Here is an 18,770-nt window from a genome sequence, read left to right as displayed (position 1 = left end):
TGAAGATCGCAATAGGATTGCGAGTAGATGCAGACCTGATCCCCTTCAATGCAACCATTTCAAAGGCAGCTAGATCGCACATTCATTGCACACTGATACAATAATTTTGTGTGATGCCGAGTTCTCCAACTGCTGTTTTCCCTAAGAGAATTTCCAAGGATGCAAGCCAACAAATATGCATTCCTTTGTCTCCTCTTTCCAAGCCTCCAAACACCTCAGAGAGTAGCTCTGTGTTATCAGCAGATAAAATCCCCATAAAAGTCAGTGGGAGGAGGAGGAGTTCAACACAGAGCTGGAATGAAGCAACAGTACTTACCAGGAACACCCACACTTTTGATTAATTTTCTCCAAGCCTTCTGATTTTTTGTGTGTCTATATAAAAGCTAAATTGAATCATACATTTCCAGGGCCACACATGTTACAGCGTGTCCCCCTTTTCTGATTGTTGGCATTATCAGGAGAATCCCATCTGTGGGAAAATCTTGCTTGATACACAGAATCAAGCAAAACTGCTGACGTTTAAATATGATCAACCTGTATAGATGTGTTTGCACACTCTAGTGCAGATTTTCATAATCACACTGTAATTCCACTATTAAACTCCCAAGCTGTGAGTGTTTTTATTCCACACATGCAGCAAATGTATCATGCTGGTGAAGCACAAGTCACCAAATCATCATCAGCCTTCCCCTCATGTTCTCCTTCTGGCTTAGCAGCTGGTTGTGGTAGAATAATAATCTTTGTTTGTGATGTACAGTAGATCTCAGGCTTTGCACTTACAAATAACCTAGCTCTGAAGTCAGCTTTCCAGGCTGCCATCCGCACTGGTGAATCGAGCTGACAATACTACAGTTTCCATATGAACACACAAACCTCTCTACATGCTGTGCTCTGCTGTGAGTCCCTTTTTGTTACCAGGGCACAACAGATGTTGGGTCATCTGGATTTTGCTAGGAAGGCTGCCAACATCTTGTCTTTGGTCTCAACATGTCCAATCCCTGCAGCAACACATCACAGTGTCCATCTTTTTTTCTCATACTTCATTGCCTCCTGTTTTAAACAGTATCTAATGCTCACCTGCAATGAACCTTCTACTTTTCTCCTTAAAATCTGACATATTGAGGATTTGTTCACCTGATCTCACCGTTAGTTGCCTTCTCCTCACATGTAAGCCACTGGTTAGAGTGAATAGGTGTTAGTGTTAGAGAGAGAGAGCCTGTTTACTGACTATCAGCCTATCTGGGCCTCACATCAGAGGGAAGGCACTCAGCAGGTATCATACACAATAGTCTCTAACACAGTCATCTTACTTGCCTGACAGCAGTGGGTTTGAACTTGTGCGATCCCATTATTCTCTTCTCTGCAGTACTACTGTGACCCAGGATGGCCCTCAGCTGAAATGCACACCTGCTTTCACCTGAATTACTCTGTCTTAGTTTTATCTGTGCAGACAGTTTTTTCAGGACTAAGTGGGCTTCTGCAGTTCACTCCTCAGTGGCATACATCATAATGCCTCGTACAAATCTGCCTTTATAATCCCAGCTGGTTTACTGTTTTACTTTTGAGTGCTTTCAAGAGGTTTTGCTATAAGAAGCAGTGCATTTCTGTGAGTCATTTACAGTCTGAGATCACATAAACCAGCTTGATATTTTAAAGCATTATGACCACCACATGAATTTATAACACACAACTGAATTAAGGAATGAACTGGTGCATGCTGGGATGGTTTCTAACTCATTGATTCATGCCCTGTGCATTCCATGTTACTGTAGATCAGAGTGCATATACTGTATTTTTCTTTCCTTGGACAAATTGCAGTTTTTAGTGTCGGATTCATCACGTGACTGTTTTTTTACTTCACCAAGTGTATGCTTCTGCTAAGAAAATAGATCACACATCACTTGTTCAAGTGCGTGTTTTTGGCCACCGCACTCACAGCTGAGATGATGATGGGGAAAAGCCTCAAGTCGGCTGTGCAACTGCTTCTGAAATTGGGGCCACTCATCCAGCATTGGATCCAGCTGTGCTTTGAGCTGGCAAGGCTGGATTCAGTGCTTTGCTGGCAGCTCAGGTTCTCTCTTTTTTTTCACATAAAAATCAGAGGTTGGCTTCCTGATTTGGATGTGGTCTGTTAGCATCTGCCAGCAAACACAAGGCGAGACTCCCCATGCCATATAAACTGGGACACAGACCTTTTCCTCAGATGGTTTCACTAATCTCTCGTTTGCAGTTTATGATGCTTGCGATCATCAAATTTAGCAATAAAGGCATCAGTTGGTGCTGTTTACTGATAACCTGTTAAATTAGCAGTTGCAATAGCCGTCAATTAGCTGCACATATACGTTAGAAATACGTTGAAGTAAATAGTGTTTTCTCCTGTAGGGCTAATATATTGTCAGTGAAATGCTCCCTCTTACATCATATGCACTGAGGTCACTGCAGAAATAATGGTTGCCTGCACCTCTGCATTACCCTACAGTAGGCAGAGGGTGTTTCTGTGTCTGCGTGTCCATCAGTCTTGGATTGCTTGTTTGCAAAAAATGGATACAGGCAGTATATTTGTTTATATCAGTATATATGTGTAAATTAAGCTTTTTTCTGTTTAGCATATTATTAACAAATTGTAAGGTATGGAAATATAGCATTAAAGTCTGTTTTGTTTTTGCTTTAATTTTTTGCATTGTTTCTGTTTGCTATAGCAACACTTCTTCCTTTTTCCATGTCTTTACAGGCAAGAAGAACTCGATCCTGATGCACAAAGTTCAGCATGATCTCAACTCAGGTGTTTTCAACAATCGTGAGAACGAGATGATCCAGGAGATAGTTAAATATGATCGGGAGATGGTTCAACAGGTGGATCTGCCACGCCCACGGGCCATGTCCATGACGCCTCCACTGACCGGTGGGATCTTTACGCCTCCAAGTTCCTCTGCCCACAATTCAGCAGTTGCCACTCTCCAGCAGGCTGTAGCCATGAATTTTTGTGCCCCGATGCAAGGAAACTCTGTGGGATTGGGTAACCTGCAGTCTCCCAGGATGATGAGGAGATTTCAGGTGATGCAAAGTGTATCGAGCCCTGTCTCAGCCTCTCCACTTCAGTCTCAACTCCTTGTTTCTGGTGCCTTTCCTCCGGTCCTGTCCAGCCCCCCTGTCCAAAGCCCACTAGCAGTCGGTGGGCGATCATTCCAGTATGGATCCAGTGCCCTGGCTGGTCCCACCTCAGGCTCACAGCTTTCTCTAGTCCAGCAGCACATAGCCAGCCCCATGCACAGGCCCAGCACACATAAGAGCACCCATTCTTTGCAAATGGGAAGTCTGAGCCAAGATGCCAGGGCACTGTCAGCTTCTCAGCCTTCACTGCCTCACGAGATGGGACAACCAGCTGTCCCTAGTCCACCCCAATCTACACGAGTCTCTTCTACTTCCATCGAGCCCCCTCACACCCCACTGGGTCACACAGGCATCCGGAGCGGCATACCACACAGGGTGGTTCTCCCACACCAGATGTCTGTTGGGGCCTTTCCTGTAGCATCCCTCCCTGGTTCTGTTCATGGTTTTGCACCTGTTGCAGGGGTAGCAGTAGGAGGAGTGGGAACTGGTCTGGGAGAATCGGGACTCCCCAAGAAGGACTCTTTAGTGAGCCTTCCTGAGACAGACCACATCAAAGTCAAATCCAGGCTATCCTCAAACTTGTGAACCTGATTAAAAACACTTGGAGAGTGACTCAACAAGGATCTTGACTACAGGAACATGGGGAGATTTCTGTTATCTCTCCTACAGTTCCTCTTCTCTTTATTCCAGTTTGACTATCCGATCGTATGAATGTCGAATGAGATGCAGCAGGGAGGATCTGATAGGCGACCGTTCTAATATAATAAAGTCAGTATGGTGACTTTTAAAATTGCAGCACTCAGATGTTTCTACTCACAGAAGTACTAGTTGCACAGATTGGTAATGGTACAGTAGTGTTTTTAATTCACAACATAATCCACAACACATGGGAGATTTGCTTCACTACCACTTCCTTCACCTCATTTTATGCAAACTTGGGGTTGGATGAGAGTTAAAGAGATTCAGGGATGTGCTTAAAGTATCAGAAGTTGGCACTTTAGTGGGATCTTATTGCTATATTTGAGCAGATTTTCTCAGTAGGTTGGCTGCAAAAGGCCAAATTTATAAGAACAAGACTACACAATATTAATGATGATATTTCAAAGTATACAGTCTAAAAGCAGTCTACTTTGACTTTTTAAAATCAGACTAATAAGATCTGATAGCCCTTAACTCAGATAAATAAGTCCCAGATCACAGACAGTTAATATCCTCAATGCTGAAATTACGATTGTATTGTTTCTTCAAGCCAAGCCACTGATTTCTACAGTATATGTCTGCCTGTTTGTTTTATTTAAAGCTGCATTAATCACTATACTTTAAATTAGCACTGACTCTAATCAGGTGTTTTTTTAACACCTGCAAGTTTGTTGTACTGTTCAGTCTTTTTCCAGCAAATGATTAATATTGAAATGACCTGCACAGCAGCAACAACAGAGACAAATTCAGCAACAAGCTGTTGAATAATGTTTTAATGACCTTGTTGAGACCAAAACAGAGTTAACCAGCATCCCAGTAAAAAAGAACTGTGATGCAATAATATGTAGTGTAATACTGCTCATGTGAGCAACTTTCTAAGGTAAGTGACGTCAGACTTTTGCCCTCAAGTAGCTACAAACTGATTCATGCGGCTTTAAGTAGATCATAAAGACGTGTAAATATATAATTCCTTTTAATTACATATATATGGCCTCTGATGGAGGACCTGAGCTTGACGAACACACACATCATCCCCTGGAGTGCAGGTTTATGGACTAAAGTCATGTAAGTGGTAATATCCCACAATTGTGAAAATGTTCTGTTTAACCTTACAAATTGTAATTCACTGCCAGCCAAGTAAAATAAATTTTATAGTTAAAATGTAAATTCCCTCATCAAAATGTAAATTCATTCTTTTCCTAACCCCTAATCTCACTTTTCTTTAGTTGCAGTTTGGGCCATGTGTCACTACGCCAAAGTCAATTCATAATGAAACTCCCGCGAAGCTCAATGCCGCTGCTGATGCTACGGTTTTGGTCCACAGCCAAGGACCGTGCCGATACTTTGCAGGATGTATATTGCAGTGTGCCTCTGTCATTAAGGCTTCAATAAGAGGTCATGGAATACTGGCAATTTGTGTCCAAAAGCATTAGGAAGGGAACCTTTTCTCCTGGACCTGCTATTCTATTCACCTCATCTCACTAATGCCTGAACCATTACTGGGTAATGAGTGTGGAAATTGGAATCCCCCGGGTCTGTTTGGACTGTTATTGTTCTCGTTCAATTGGATTTCATTATACAGTGCCAATAATGAGTTCCTCTCCTATGATCATTTTGCATTTTCATTTTGTTTAGTTTCAGTTCAGGCGTTGTTATCCACCTTGAGAGTTCTGAATGGGACAAAGTTGAAGGTTTATAAGTATTTTTGTATCGTGTTTTTGAGGTCTGTTGTGCTTTTGTTTTATCCCCAAATTATGCCCTGTGGAACCTATTTAGCTACTCCAAAATAATTAATAGAGGCTTGTTATGAGAATGGTATTTTGCTGAACTTCACATTGTTTCCTGGAGGCACTCTGTTAGGACAGGAAATGCATTTGTGACTAAATTAGTTTCTAGATATTTTTACTCTAGTGGAAAGCACACAGTAAAGGATGATGGGGTAACAGAGAAAGAGAGTAAACCAGACTGAGTCAATACCTTTACTCATATCACAAGATATTACTAGCTCAGTTTTAATAATTATAAATAAACCCCATGTTTTAATTAAGTGTGGAAATAGTGAAACCAAAGTTCCAACGATTGCAATTCTTTTGTATGCAAACCTCACAGTGATTTAGCATAAAAATCAGACAACACTCATTCAGTCCTATTGTCTGAAAGTGATGTTTATCACATGAAGCAATAACTGTTTGAAATGGAGTGAATGACCACTGTATGCAGAAGATGTTCTGCCCTTGAGGTGTTAACGAAGATGCAATATTTCATATTTTAGACTGCGCTCCCAAACTTTACTGAGAATTTGTTGAACATCTGTCTTTGAAAACAGATACGTTTAAACCGCGCTTACTGTCCACTCAAACTAACTTGACAGACATGGTATTTCTATGTGTAAACATAGTGTGCATCATGTAAACCAGACTATTAATTAATGTAACTTAGTTTACTGTAAATGTAGATCTGCTATAAAAATAAAAAAAAAACAGATGAAGAAAATGTTTGAAAAAAAGAATCTCTTTGTAATCTCTGACAGAATGCATATTATCATCTGGTATGAACTGATATTACTTGAAAATAATAATTAAAGGAGAGAAAAGCTGTTTGTATTACAGAGGATGCATCGCTTGTTTTTCTACAGTTACCACACAGAGTTTGTATATACTCACGTGCCAGTTGCTGTGAGGTCTGCATGGTTTCTTCTACTGTTTGCGTTTTAAGTTAGTTTTGTAATGTCACACCCCAGTCAACTTGCAAAGCCTGGTTCTTTTACCAGCGCATTTTGGGGTTATTTTTTCCCCTGATGAGTCAATAGCGTGCTCCCCTCAATCCTGTAAATGCACTTTTTCTTCTTCTGCAACTTTACAAACATATTTAGTGTTATGTAAATGTTACAAAAACTCAGCTGTTCGGTTTTTTCAGTACACGCTCAAGGCTTTGGTAAGTCAGCTGTGCTTACACACACATGCACGCTCAGACACGGCAGTGGAAACGGCAACAGAAGCATCTGTATTTGCTTCTTTTTGTGCTTTCTTCATAGAGCCTCGTTTTTCTTAGCTTCAGTGCTGCTCTGACGCTAAACTACAGTATCTACCATTCCAGTTTTTATTTCTCTGAGGTCATCAATAGGAGGAATGCGTGGGGATTCAGGGTGTTTAAAATGTTTACATACAAGGGCTGTTCATAACAACCGAGCGACGATATGATTTTGTGTCATCGACATTATCATAGATGTACAATTATGCGAACGAGTTTGGATTATTTCACTCTTACTGACCAATAAGCAACTAGAAGGTAAAAATATATGATGCAAATTTTATACTGGCTGTTTCTGTGTTTTATGGGATTTGGTGTGACATGATTCGATTTCTATTTATTATTTCTTTCCTTGTTGTCAGATCCCTGACTTGTGAGTCTAACAACCTTCCATATTACAGTGACTCGGTACAAAGCCAATACTTACAGCCAATCAATACCTTAAATCTACAGACAAATGTAGACAACCTCTTTTCTGGGAAACTCCCTCGAAGCAAGCCGACAATCTCCAGCCGTCACTTTAAGAAAAATCAACAGTGCAGTGCAGGCGTTTCTGAGTCAGGGACCTGAATTTCTTTTATTGAGCCACTCTGCAGTTGTCATGTGTCCTAACATGTACTGTGCATACCTAGTGCCTAGCAAATATGGTAGTTTCCACATACATATACTATATTCTTTGTGTGTGGCTGTAAAAATGCGAGCTCCTCAGAATGCAAACGTCACTGTTACATATATCCCACTACAGAGTTAAACCAATAAATTGTATTTGACTACAGTATGATTCCACTGCCTCATGTTTAGGTTATTTATTTTAGATTAGCATGTTAGAAAAGCACAAACATGCAAAGAGTCAATAATTTTGCGTTATAATAGATTCAGAGCTTCTTAATACAGTAAAAGCAGATGATTGTCTCTGCTCGCTGTAGGTCTTGAAGGTATTTTTTCATTTATCAGAGCTGTTATTGATTTTTACATCTAAAACACTGCAATAGTTTTTCTGCAAATTTAAACGCCTTTCTCTAGTTTCTCTCTCTCTGTAGCTTTTATTTTAAAAACACAACTGGTTAAGATTTCTCTTCAGAAATGTGATGTTTATTAGTCCTTTTTGCGCCACTCAACCTAGTCCTTTCCTTCTGAGCATTTGGGAAGTATCAATAATTTACATGAACCTTGGGGTTATTGATTCCTGCTGCACTTCCACCTACCTTACTGGCTACATGTTGGTCTGAAAAATTCATGATGAATCCAGGTTGTATGTGGAAGTAGGCATGTACCAAATTACCACAGACGCATCTCGCATGTACAGGGATCTTAACGTTTTTACCAAGAAATCTGTCTAGAAGATCCTGTAACAAAAACTTTACGTTGAAAGTAAAGTTATTATTTACAATTCAAATAAAGGTTATCACCTACATATAGGGGTGTTTTAACAGATTTAATATCCATCTTATTCTGCTTTTCTAGCTGATTTAGCAGAAAACCTTCTAGAAAACAGAAAGCGATCATCAAAAATCTTTTGCTCAGTCATATAGTGAATATTAGACTTCAGCTTACTTGTGGTTTTGGTGGCATTCTGAGCGTTTTGACCATGGGCTGGAAGAGGCTCATTTACTTGTGCAAATATTTATTTAATTATGCAAGATATCATTCAGCATGAAGGATTTATTCCACACAATGCTTGTGCTGAGGTGTGCTCCCCTTTGGTAGTCTCGATTAAAAGGCAGATTCATTAACATCAATAAATGCTACCTGTCTAATATATTGTTTTTCCATCTACAGTGTTTGACTTCCACTGAACTACAAATGTGTTTCTGATACAAATATACATTAGAAGACTGTGTTTAATATAAATGCTCTCACAGCTCGTGTGGGGATCTCCTAAGAGGGACTTAAGCAGTTGGTAAGGAAAGCTTACCCAGCTGTTCTACGTGACCTTTCCCTGCAAGTCTCTGATCTAGATAAACACCTGGGACAGGAATAACAAGTCTCATTATGCAATGTAATTATTGTAATTAATCATAGACAACAATAATGTTAACAGGTCAATGTCAATTAGAGTTGAAGTCTCAGTTGTGTGCATTCTTGGTTCCACGAGCTAAAGGTTGCAAAGGATCAAGGGAGCGTGTAATGTAAGTAATCACTGGCAAACGTACTTGGACAAGATACTAACACAAAATGATTTCCCCATCACCACCAAAAAAATTACCCAAGCCTCCAACAACCAAAATTATAGAACATTATATAGTATCATTACTTTATGCTATGGTACCTAAATCCAAGCTATGGTATACACTCACTGGCTACTGTATTTGGTAGACTTTGCTGAGGCTGCACCCCTTTTTCTTTCAGAACTGCTTTCATTCTTCATGCACAGGTGTTCACAACATTCCTCAGTGATTTTGGTCCATATTGACGAACTAGCATCACACAGTTGCTGCAGATTTGTGAGCAACAAGTCAATGATGTGAATCTGCTGTCCCACCACACCCCAAAACGCTGTATTGGATTGAGATCCTGTGACTTTATAGACCATTTGAGTACAATGAACCTACTGTCAGGTTAAAGAAACCAGTTTGAGATGAGCTCTGGGACATGGTGAATTATACTAACAGGAGTGCTGCACAGTGTAGTCTTCTGCTGCTGTGGCCCATCAGCTTCAGAGTTTGATGTGTTGTTTGTTCAGGTATGCTCTTCTACATACTTTGGTTGTAGTGGGCACTTGAGTTATTTTTTACTTCTTATGAAGCAGTTTGACCTTTTTCTTCTGAAATCTGGCATCAACAAGCCAATATTATCCAAATAAGTCTCATAAAGCACCTTTCTTCATCATTCTGTTGCTCACTTTGAACTGCAGCACATTATCCAATCCATGTCTATATGATTAAACACACTGAGTTTGTGCCATGTGATTCACTGATACATTTTCAATGTGATTGTATCATCAGTATGCCAATATGCCTCGTTTTGTTTTTGCTGCAGGATGAATTTTTACACACAGCGCTCCATAAAAACAGCAGGGAGCAAGGCCAAAAATGCAAAGTCAGCTGCAACAGACATCCAGCACATGGAAGGTGGAAATATATTTAAGTCAAATTGTATGATTAGTGGGCACAGAAGAGTTGTATGTGATCAAACTGAAGAATCATAAAATATTCAGTTGTTTAAAGTAAGTATGTAAATAAAATAATGAATTTGTGTCTTACTTTTTCATATTTTTTTGCAGACAAAATATTCTAAAATTCTAAATGAGTAATCTAAACCATTTTGAAAACCTTCAAAAACTCTCAAGCACAGAAATCACAAAAGTTTCCACTTCTTGACGTCCTTGCTCAGACATTTTTGGAGTGCCATTTCAAAAGCCACAGTTTTCCCTGCAGTGTTGAGACAGATGGTCTCCAAAGGGGGAATTGAATAGACTTCACACTTATTGTGTGAGTTTGCCACTTAGAGGTTGACATGCAGATGATTAAAGAAGCCTCGGAGGGTTTACTTCTTTCCATCTGAAATTTAAAGGAAAATTGATGTTTGTTAATCATGCATCAGCGCCAGTCAGCCAGACTAAAGGTCAGACCAACTAATACTAATATACCTGACACACACTTGCCAACACTGTACCACCCGTCTTCTAAACACCAGAGCACCCAGCCCCCGTCCCTGCAGTGCCTTCTGCTTCCTCTCCCCTGCTATCATAGAGTTACGACCCTGTTTGCTCCCACAAGGGTTGTCTGTACAGTGTGCTCCCCTGCCAGTGCTGCTGAGTGCTGGGAGATAGACGAGGAGAGCCCAGGAGCCTGGCAAGGAAATCAAAGTCCTCTCGGCAAAAGTGAGTGGTGCGGCTATCGAAGAGTGACTACCAGTTCTGGCATGTCTCACAGATAGCGACCAACACTTCTGTGGTGTCTCCTCTCTGATGATGCTGCAGCTAGAATAAAGAGCTTAGTAAAAGCCCTCCACTGATGTCTGATGGTGCTTCTACATTCAGTGACATACAGTACATTCAAGGTAGGCCGTGATAAATATTCGAAGTTTTTGGATTTAAGATTTTTTGAATAATTAATGTATTATTGCTTCTATGCATATATCTTAATTCTATTTCTGGCCATGGTGGGTTAGAGACTATGCCAGAATGCTTAGAGTGTGAGACAGGGGAACACCCCACATATGCCCTCACTTTATCACAGCTCTAATGTAGCCAGTCACTTTCACACTTATCACCAATTTAGAGTCCCCACTTAACTCTAATCTACTGTAGCTGGATTGCCAACAGAAAGCAGACCTCAGCGACTCCTTACATTCACAAATACCCTTCCCGTTTCCATAACATTTGTGAAACTGCCTAAAATATAATTAAAAACAGAATACAGTGATTTACACCTTTATGTAAATGAATGAAATAAGCATCCAGCATCTGGTTAAAGCATTATAACAAACCAGATTTGTATTAGATGGAGGTTCTGAGACTTGCTAGCGGAGGTTTGATTATTAAAAAGTGACTATAAAATAAGGCGCTTAAAGAATCTTGTTTCATGTACATTAAAAGAACATATGTGCAATCTTGAAGATTATGCTCTACCTTTTAATCTCTCTAGAGAGGCCTTCACGTGAAGGGTTTGTCAAACATCTGCCCCAACATCTGCTCGTAATACATATATTCTCTTATGCAGGCTTGTAATGGAAGCTACCTGACTATTTCTTGCTTCAAGCCTTGCTCCATTAGTGCAGGTTTGACCAGCGAAGCTCAAAGGATCTAACAGCAAACATCCAGGGAATCACCTCAGAGACAACACGACAGGCCCATCAAGCCACACGTCAGCTGTAATATCATCTTCAATATCCTGTGCACTCCCTTAGCCAAAGTCATCCACAGTTCTGGCAAACAGCACACCTCCTCCCAACAAAAACAGATGTCTGTTCCTTGACCTCCCCCCCTCTACAGTAACCTGCTAACAGGTTCCACCATTTTTAGTGTTGTAGAGTAATACTTTTAAAGCTTATACTATAGTCAGACATCCCACGCAGGCATCTGGTATGCGGCGCTCATTCATGACCACTCCTTGGTGCAAAGCTGAGGTCAAGTAACACTTTTTGTCAGGCAGTCGTGTTGTGAAACATGATACGTATTAAGTATGTGTGATCCTAAGAGCACTTTACAGGAGAGAGCTCCGTCCTTGAAGCCCAGTTGGGAAAAAAAAAAAAAAAATCAAAGGAAAGGAGAGGCAGCTCTGGGCTATTGTCTGCTGAATAGAGACCTTTGCTTGGTGTGCATCAGGTTAAGATTAAAGTCAAAATCATAGCTTTCTTTATTAATCAATAAAAAACATGACAGTTAAATCAGAATCACAGAATTGTGTAAAAGTCTTGAAGCAGTTCATTGAATACGTGTGCAAAAATGCTTGGAAATGCTGAGCATAAGTTAAGTTTGTACAAGCTTGAAAGCCAACATTTTGTATGACCATCAATTCTGACGAGTTCTCTAACGCCACTGAGTGAAATGCCAAAACCACGACAGAGCAGCCACATTGTTTTACAGATCACTGCGGCACTCACTGTTGTGCATCTGTCCTTGCCTTCTTATACTCTGACAGACGTGTTGTCGCTGACTTTCAGTCCAGTTCTTTGGCATAGCTCAGCCTTTTCCCCCCAATTTCTCTTCCTTAAGAATGACTTCTTGACAGCCACTCTTGCACTGTGACTGAATCCTGTTGATGAGGCTTCAGTGAACAGTAGATGGATCAGCTGCACGTCCAGATGGATCTCTCAGCTTCTGTGTCAGGTCTTTGCTGACATTCTTTCCTATTTCTGAAAGACATGACTTTCAGATACTGTTCATTTGCTGTAGACAGACAAAATGAAATTTAAGGTGTGAAAAACTAACATTGTCCAGTTTACTCTTTTTTTTTAAGGACACAATGCACAACGTGCTGAGATATGCCAAGTTTTCATCTAATAGCTCTTTGGGAATCACCCAAAATACGATTCTATACCTGCCAAACTGTTAATTTTGGCATTTCTCATAGGTTGAACTAAATAAATGAGAATTAGTGATGTGTTTTTGTGAGAAACTACTAGTAACAGCACCCAAGGATCCATTTTACAACTGGTAAATTGCCAGATTACACTGCTTTATTCTTTGAGTTTGGGGTGTTTTTATGCTTGAATGAGTCATTGATGTTAAGTTTTGACTTTCAGTGCTCCTCATGGACAAGCACCAGCTTACAACAGTGAACTTTTACATCCTTACGTCCCTAAATTTTCTCTGAGGTGATGTGATCAGGGTCTACTGATTGTGAATCATAACTAAAACAAAAAGAAAACCGAGCGTTTACAACAGTCAGACTCTGGAACTCTCTACATCTGAGCATCAGATCTGAGAGCTTAACTCAATTTTCTGTTCTGGTATTTTGCTGAGAAGCACTTTCTGACATTTATCTTGAAAGGTGCTATAGAAATAACATTCAAATTACTCTTACTTAAGTAACTTAAGGACTGGACTGAAAATAAGTTAAAAAGCAACCAGTGTCCAAAGTAAAACTTTTAAAGACCCTGAAGTTTTTCTCAGAGCACTTTAAAAAGTTACAGAAAGTCTGGTGCCTTGGATGCAAAATCTAAAGATCTGAGGTGTGGCTCAACACTTTTGCACAGTACTGTAGATGTGCTGGCTATAAAAAAAATTAAAAAAAAAACTAACTGCACCAGGTTAGCTTACCTTAATGCCATTTACAAGACAGCAAACATGCTCATTTCTCAAAATGAAAGCCTTTTTTTGCCCTGGTCATACCAGGGGTTTTCAAACCTTTTATGAATTTTAGTAAATGAGGTTTAGCACATACAACCATCAAACTCATATTTGCCCTGAAAAATCATATTCAGCTTAGTTTTACTGATTATTTGATACACCTCACCTACAGTGGCTCTGCACCCACCAGTTTGAGAATAATTTCTAATAATATGGTAAATGGCCTGTATTTGTATAGTGCTTTACTTAGTCCCTAAGGACCCCAAAGCGCTTTACACTACATTCAGTCATTCACCCATTCACACAAATTCACACATATATTTAAAAGACAAATGTTTAACTAACTTTTCTTATAGTACTCAGCATTAATTGTCATCCCCAAAAACCTGCAGTGCAATCAGCACACACTACTTATGCCCCCTCAAAGATCATTTCCATTTCATTACACTGCCACTCAGCCAGCTTTGTTTGGCTGAGCCTACATTTGCCTTTGAACATCAATGGCACCTTTTGTCTGAAACTGCTGTAACGTTTCCAGCAATGATCAGATAGCACTTCTGCTATTTTTATTTCTACATGTGGCACTGGCCCAGAAAAATAAGATCTGAGTTGATTAGTGAAGCCTGCAAACCCTTTGTGGTACATCTAAAAGGAAGCCTTCATCTAACAGTCTAAACAGCAGCACTGAAATATGCAGATACGATTAAATAACAGGCAGTCCGATTCATCCTGTTTAAGCACACTAAGAATACCAAATGTTTGACTGAAGCTTTGAATAAGTAAGGAGTCATTTTAAGAAGCATGTTTATTTTATTGCAACCGTCAAGTGTTTAGTTACTCCAAGAAGGTGAGAATATTATGGCTCCATCTCAGAGACCCCGACACGTCCGGACATGTCTTGGTTTCTGTGTCCTTTACACTCATTTTACAGTAAAACACATCTTTCAAATGTCTCTTCTTTAAACGTCTTCTGAAGAAGACAAAATGTTTCAGACACCACCCTGCCATTCAGAGGTAGGGGCTGCAGAGGCAGGTCAGTGCTCAGTGGAAATCTTTACATCATGATACCAGCAGACACGCGCACGCACACACACACACACACGCACACACACACACACACACAGTAGGTAGAATTTTTTTTGCTCGAGTAGCAAAAATATTAGAGTGATGAACAGACTGGCACAGTTCACATTGTATTCAGTATAGCGAATGAACACACTCACTCACTCCCACCCACACTCACACAAACCTGAATATGGCCAGGTAGAGTCTACTAACAGAGGTACTTTTCCGTAATTGAAGTCTTAGCATTTCCATCCAACGCTTATTCCCTCATTTTTCACTTGGATGAGTATCCCACAATCCACCATTTTCCCATCAGTCTAGAAGTCAGTTAATAAGGCGAGTTCGCTGTGTACGCCTCCAACAGCTCCAGCCAGGCTGAGGACCAGGAGGCAGGCAGGGTGCGGCTGGATCAATGTCCTCATGTCTGTGGAAGAAAAGCCGGTAGGGACCCTGGAGCCTGCAGCTTCCCTGCTGCACTCTGTCAATTCCACTCATCTCCTTCTACTGGTTCGCTCTCACGAAGCTCTCAGCTGAAGAAAAAAGTAGATTCTTTCACCCGCTGGAGATCAAAATCACCTGGAGAGGCAGGACGCAATGTGTCAGAACACATTTAGTCACTGGACAGTAGTTATACAAATTATATGACCTACATAAAAACAAATAAGTGCCACGCAGTATTGCTGCATTTGGTGGAAAAAAAAAAAAAAAACTGCTGTGTAACACTGATTTCTTATATTATTTTAAAAAAAGTGCAGACATCTCCTCCAACTGAATCATTCTCACAGAGCTAGTTTCCACGGGAACACATTAAAGGCAGCGTGAGCTATCATGTTTACTTTATTAAAGGAACATTTGTGAGCTACTTTTGGATTGAAAATTAAAATAAATGCATGAAAAACAGCAACAATTAGCTAAAGTTAAGCTGCTGTTATATTTGCATGATAAGGGAAAAGTTTAGCATCACAGCATAGCATTTGGTAATAAACCAAAATATTAGGTGCAATCAAAAGGTTGGGGGATCGAGCATATATAAATGAAGACCAACTTCTTGTAAAAGTCTGAGTCGTTTTTAGAACAGGTACCATTTTTAGCTCACTCCATTCAAGGTCCATTATGCCTCTTTGTACTATCTGCTGGATCCTCTAGGGCAGGGGTGGGCAATCTCAGTCCACGAGGGCCGGTGTCCCTGCAGGCTATAGATGTGTCCTCGAACCAACACAGCTGATTTAAATGGCTAAATTAGTTCCTCAACATGTCCTGAAGTTCTCCAGAGGCCTGGTAACGAACTAATCATGTGATTCAGGTGTGTTGACCCAAGGTGAGATCTAAAACCTGCAGGGACACTGGCCCTCGTGGACTGAGATTGCCCACCCCTGCTTTAGGGTGTCAAAACTTGAACTTGATTTTCATTTTCAGGAAGTGCTATGAAGTCAAGGAGGAGGAATGAGTGAACATTATGTTGGTGTGCCCACAAAACACAACCCATTTTCAGAGTGCTCTGTTCATGCTCTCAGTGGCATGCTGGCACACACCACAGTTTAGGTTGTTTCCACTAAATGTCTTCCCCCTGATGCCTCAGGATGTTACAGCATAACAGAGTCACCAAGTCAACTCGCATCCCAGAATCTGATTCACCATTGCAAATTTGGGTCTGTTTGAATGAGAACATTTATATTTGCTATCTGTAGGAGTTTGAAGACCATGGTGAAAACGCGACGAGAGCAAGTGCGGTCACTTCCTTCCAGTCAGCAACCAAGATGATCCTGAAGAGCAGATTGGCCAAATTTAAATCACATACTTTTTTAAAATTATTTTTAAGTGACTGCATAATACATTGCATAATCCAAATTATTAAAAATAATCTATGATTCATCCAAAATTGATTAAATCTGAGCAAACTGTTCTAAAAGACCAACTACAACCTTTATGCCACAGAAGAAGAGGAGAAAATTATTCTTTTAAGTGGGTTTTTTAAGTGAAACTTTAATGTTCAAATTGGAGGGCACAAGTAAATTTTCCATTACCACATGAATGCTAATTTTAGGTCTGAATGAGGTCCTGTCCTGCACTCTGTGCTTAGCCTTGTGTGCTCTGCCTCTCTGACAGTTAGGTACACCAGCAGGAGCTGCTGTATAAATTATTGAGGAAAGGACACAAAAAGTGAAGAGTGAAAAGGCTTATTATAGCTGGAACATGCTGACATCAAGTTAATATACTAACTAACTAACATAGATATCAATACAGTTTTTTGTTCCTTCATTCATGTTTGGATACTTGCTGCCCTCTTAGCAGGCATCCAAACTGCCCCATAAACTATGCATAATAATTTATTGTCTTTATTATGTTTTTCCTTCAATTATTGGCTCTGTCAGACTGATAATAAGACACTGCACCCACAACCGATTCATTGAATTGTATTCTTAACTCCAAGTCCAGCACACAAACAGAATAGCTGACAGCCATCATTATTCTCACAGACGGCCAATCAGTTATTCCCAAACTCAGACTCCAGCTGGTAAAACATTCACAGGTTATTGAGTTCTCTCTCCAGCCTTTTTTTAAAACCCTAAATTTATAGTTGTAAATACACCTCATCAACTGATGCTCTTCATTACACACACGTTGAAACCGGATAATCATACGTTTCGGATCCTTTATAGTAAAGATTATACTCCACATTCAGTGGGGCCTTCTATTGAAATGAAAACTGCGGACATGCGGGAAAACAGACGCCCGAGGTGCACACCTGACCGGTCTCAGCCACATAAGCTGATTATGCAGAGGAGGGACACAATTAACAGCAATCAATTGGTACAACCCAGCTGTCAGTGCCAAGCAGATCATAAGTGTACAAATGGAGATGGAGCAAGAGGTTGCATAACAGAAAAGCCTGCATCCACCTGACAGAGAGACAGAGAGAGAGACTGCCTCTGTGCACCACATCCATTTAGGAGAACAATGGATAGAAACGCAAATTACATCAAAAGGTAAAGTGAGGAAGCTGGACCTGCAAGTGGCCATGCAGGTTACGAAACACAATGACACAAGCTTATTAGTTTTTACTTATTATTTTTAGTTATTTAGTTTTTGAAAATGTAGGATACTCTAATCTGGGACCAAATCAGGCTATTTGACCAAGTCTGATATGTATGGACAATATTCAACACTAATCAGAATTATAAAGCAAGGAGGAAAATGCAGAATTGTGAATGGATCCAGTTCATACGGTCCACCAGTATTGCCCTTCTGCTAAGAGCTTTAAGGTATACCTGTACAAGTTCTCTTCTGCCCAATTAGGAACAAACCCCATCAGCCTGTACCTTGTCCTTGTAAACACTCCATCAAGTCCAGGTGTTTGGGAGCCACACAGCCTCATTCAAACTGACCTGTCTGGGGCACTTTGGCCAGCAGCATCATCAGCCTTCTATACTCCTGGTACTTTTTGCTCTTGGCTTCAGTCCTGCCACAAAGAGGAGAGTAATAAAGTTAACTCAGAGAAAAATGTGCTTTTGTCTCTATAGGAATACAAAGTCAAAGGATTTTCAGCCCTCCTACAAACACAGTTACCTGTTCTTTCTTCCTTATTAACAAAAATAAAACTAATTGAATATATAAATATGTTTTTTGGTTTAAAAATGTAACTACTGGGAAGAAGGTCTCATTGCCACCACTGTAAAGTCCGCTCTGTTTGTCTGTGCAGTTTTGTCATTCTGCAGATCAGTGTGAGAGCAACTTTATACTCTGCATAAAAACTCTACACAGCAAAGTACATTTGTGCACAGGTGAGCTGGGTTATTTTTTGATACTAGAAAAAAATTACTTTAACATTTTGATGAATAAAGAAACCCAAAATGCCTTTGTAGTTCCACATCTCCTCTTCTCTGACACATCCTAGAATGAAAAATGTGTTCGTGAAACTAGGCAGTAACAATGGTAAGAGAGACAAAGAAGGTGCAGTGGAAGTGGATGATGAGCATAACCCATCTTGAGGGGGAGGATAGTAAGACGGACATGGGGAGAGAGAATCATGTTGTATCTAATGTCATGTAGAAACTGTAGAAAATCTCAGTGCTTTACAAGGACACAAAGCCCTGAGATTAGAGGCTATAAAGCCCTCTTATGTTTGTCT

General features: G+C 40.2%; 2 protein-coding genes across 2 annotated transcripts in view; one reads left to right on the top strand and one right to left on the bottom strand.

Moving 5' to 3' along the window:
• The window catches only part of hcn2b (hyperpolarization activated cyclic nucleotide-gated potassium channel 2b), a 41,003-nt gene extending 33,388 nt beyond the window's left edge, over nt 1-7,615 (top strand). Inside the window, exon 8 of the mRNA XM_026159549.2 lies at nt 2,732-7,615. Coding sequence (XP_026015334.1) covers nt 2,732-3,696 — 965 coding nt within the window. The 3' untranslated portion in view covers nt 3,697-7,615. The remainder of the gene's footprint in view (nt 1-2,731) is intronic.
• A 6,751-nt stretch (nt 7,616-14,366) lies between these two features.
• Nucleotides 14,367-18,770, bottom strand: part of polrmt (polymerase (RNA) mitochondrial (DNA directed)) — a 54,514-nt gene continuing 50,110 nt past the window's right edge. The window contains exons 20-21 of the mRNA XM_026159254.2: nt 18,028-18,101; nt 14,367-15,217 (exon numbers count right to left, since the gene is read on the bottom strand). Of these exons, the coding sequence (XP_026015039.1) occupies nt 15,168-15,217; nt 18,028-18,101 (124 nt within the window). The 3' untranslated portion in view covers nt 14,367-15,167. The remainder of the gene's footprint in view (nt 15,218-18,027; nt 18,102-18,770) is intronic.

The sequence above is a fragment of the Astatotilapia calliptera genome, chromosome 23, assembly GCF_964374335.1.
Source record: "Astatotilapia calliptera chromosome 23, fAstCal68.1, whole genome shotgun sequence".
Classification (NCBI taxonomy): Eukaryota; Metazoa; Chordata; class Actinopteri; order Cichliformes; family Cichlidae; genus Astatotilapia; species Astatotilapia calliptera.
This window is presented reverse-complemented; position numbering and strand designations above follow the sequence as displayed.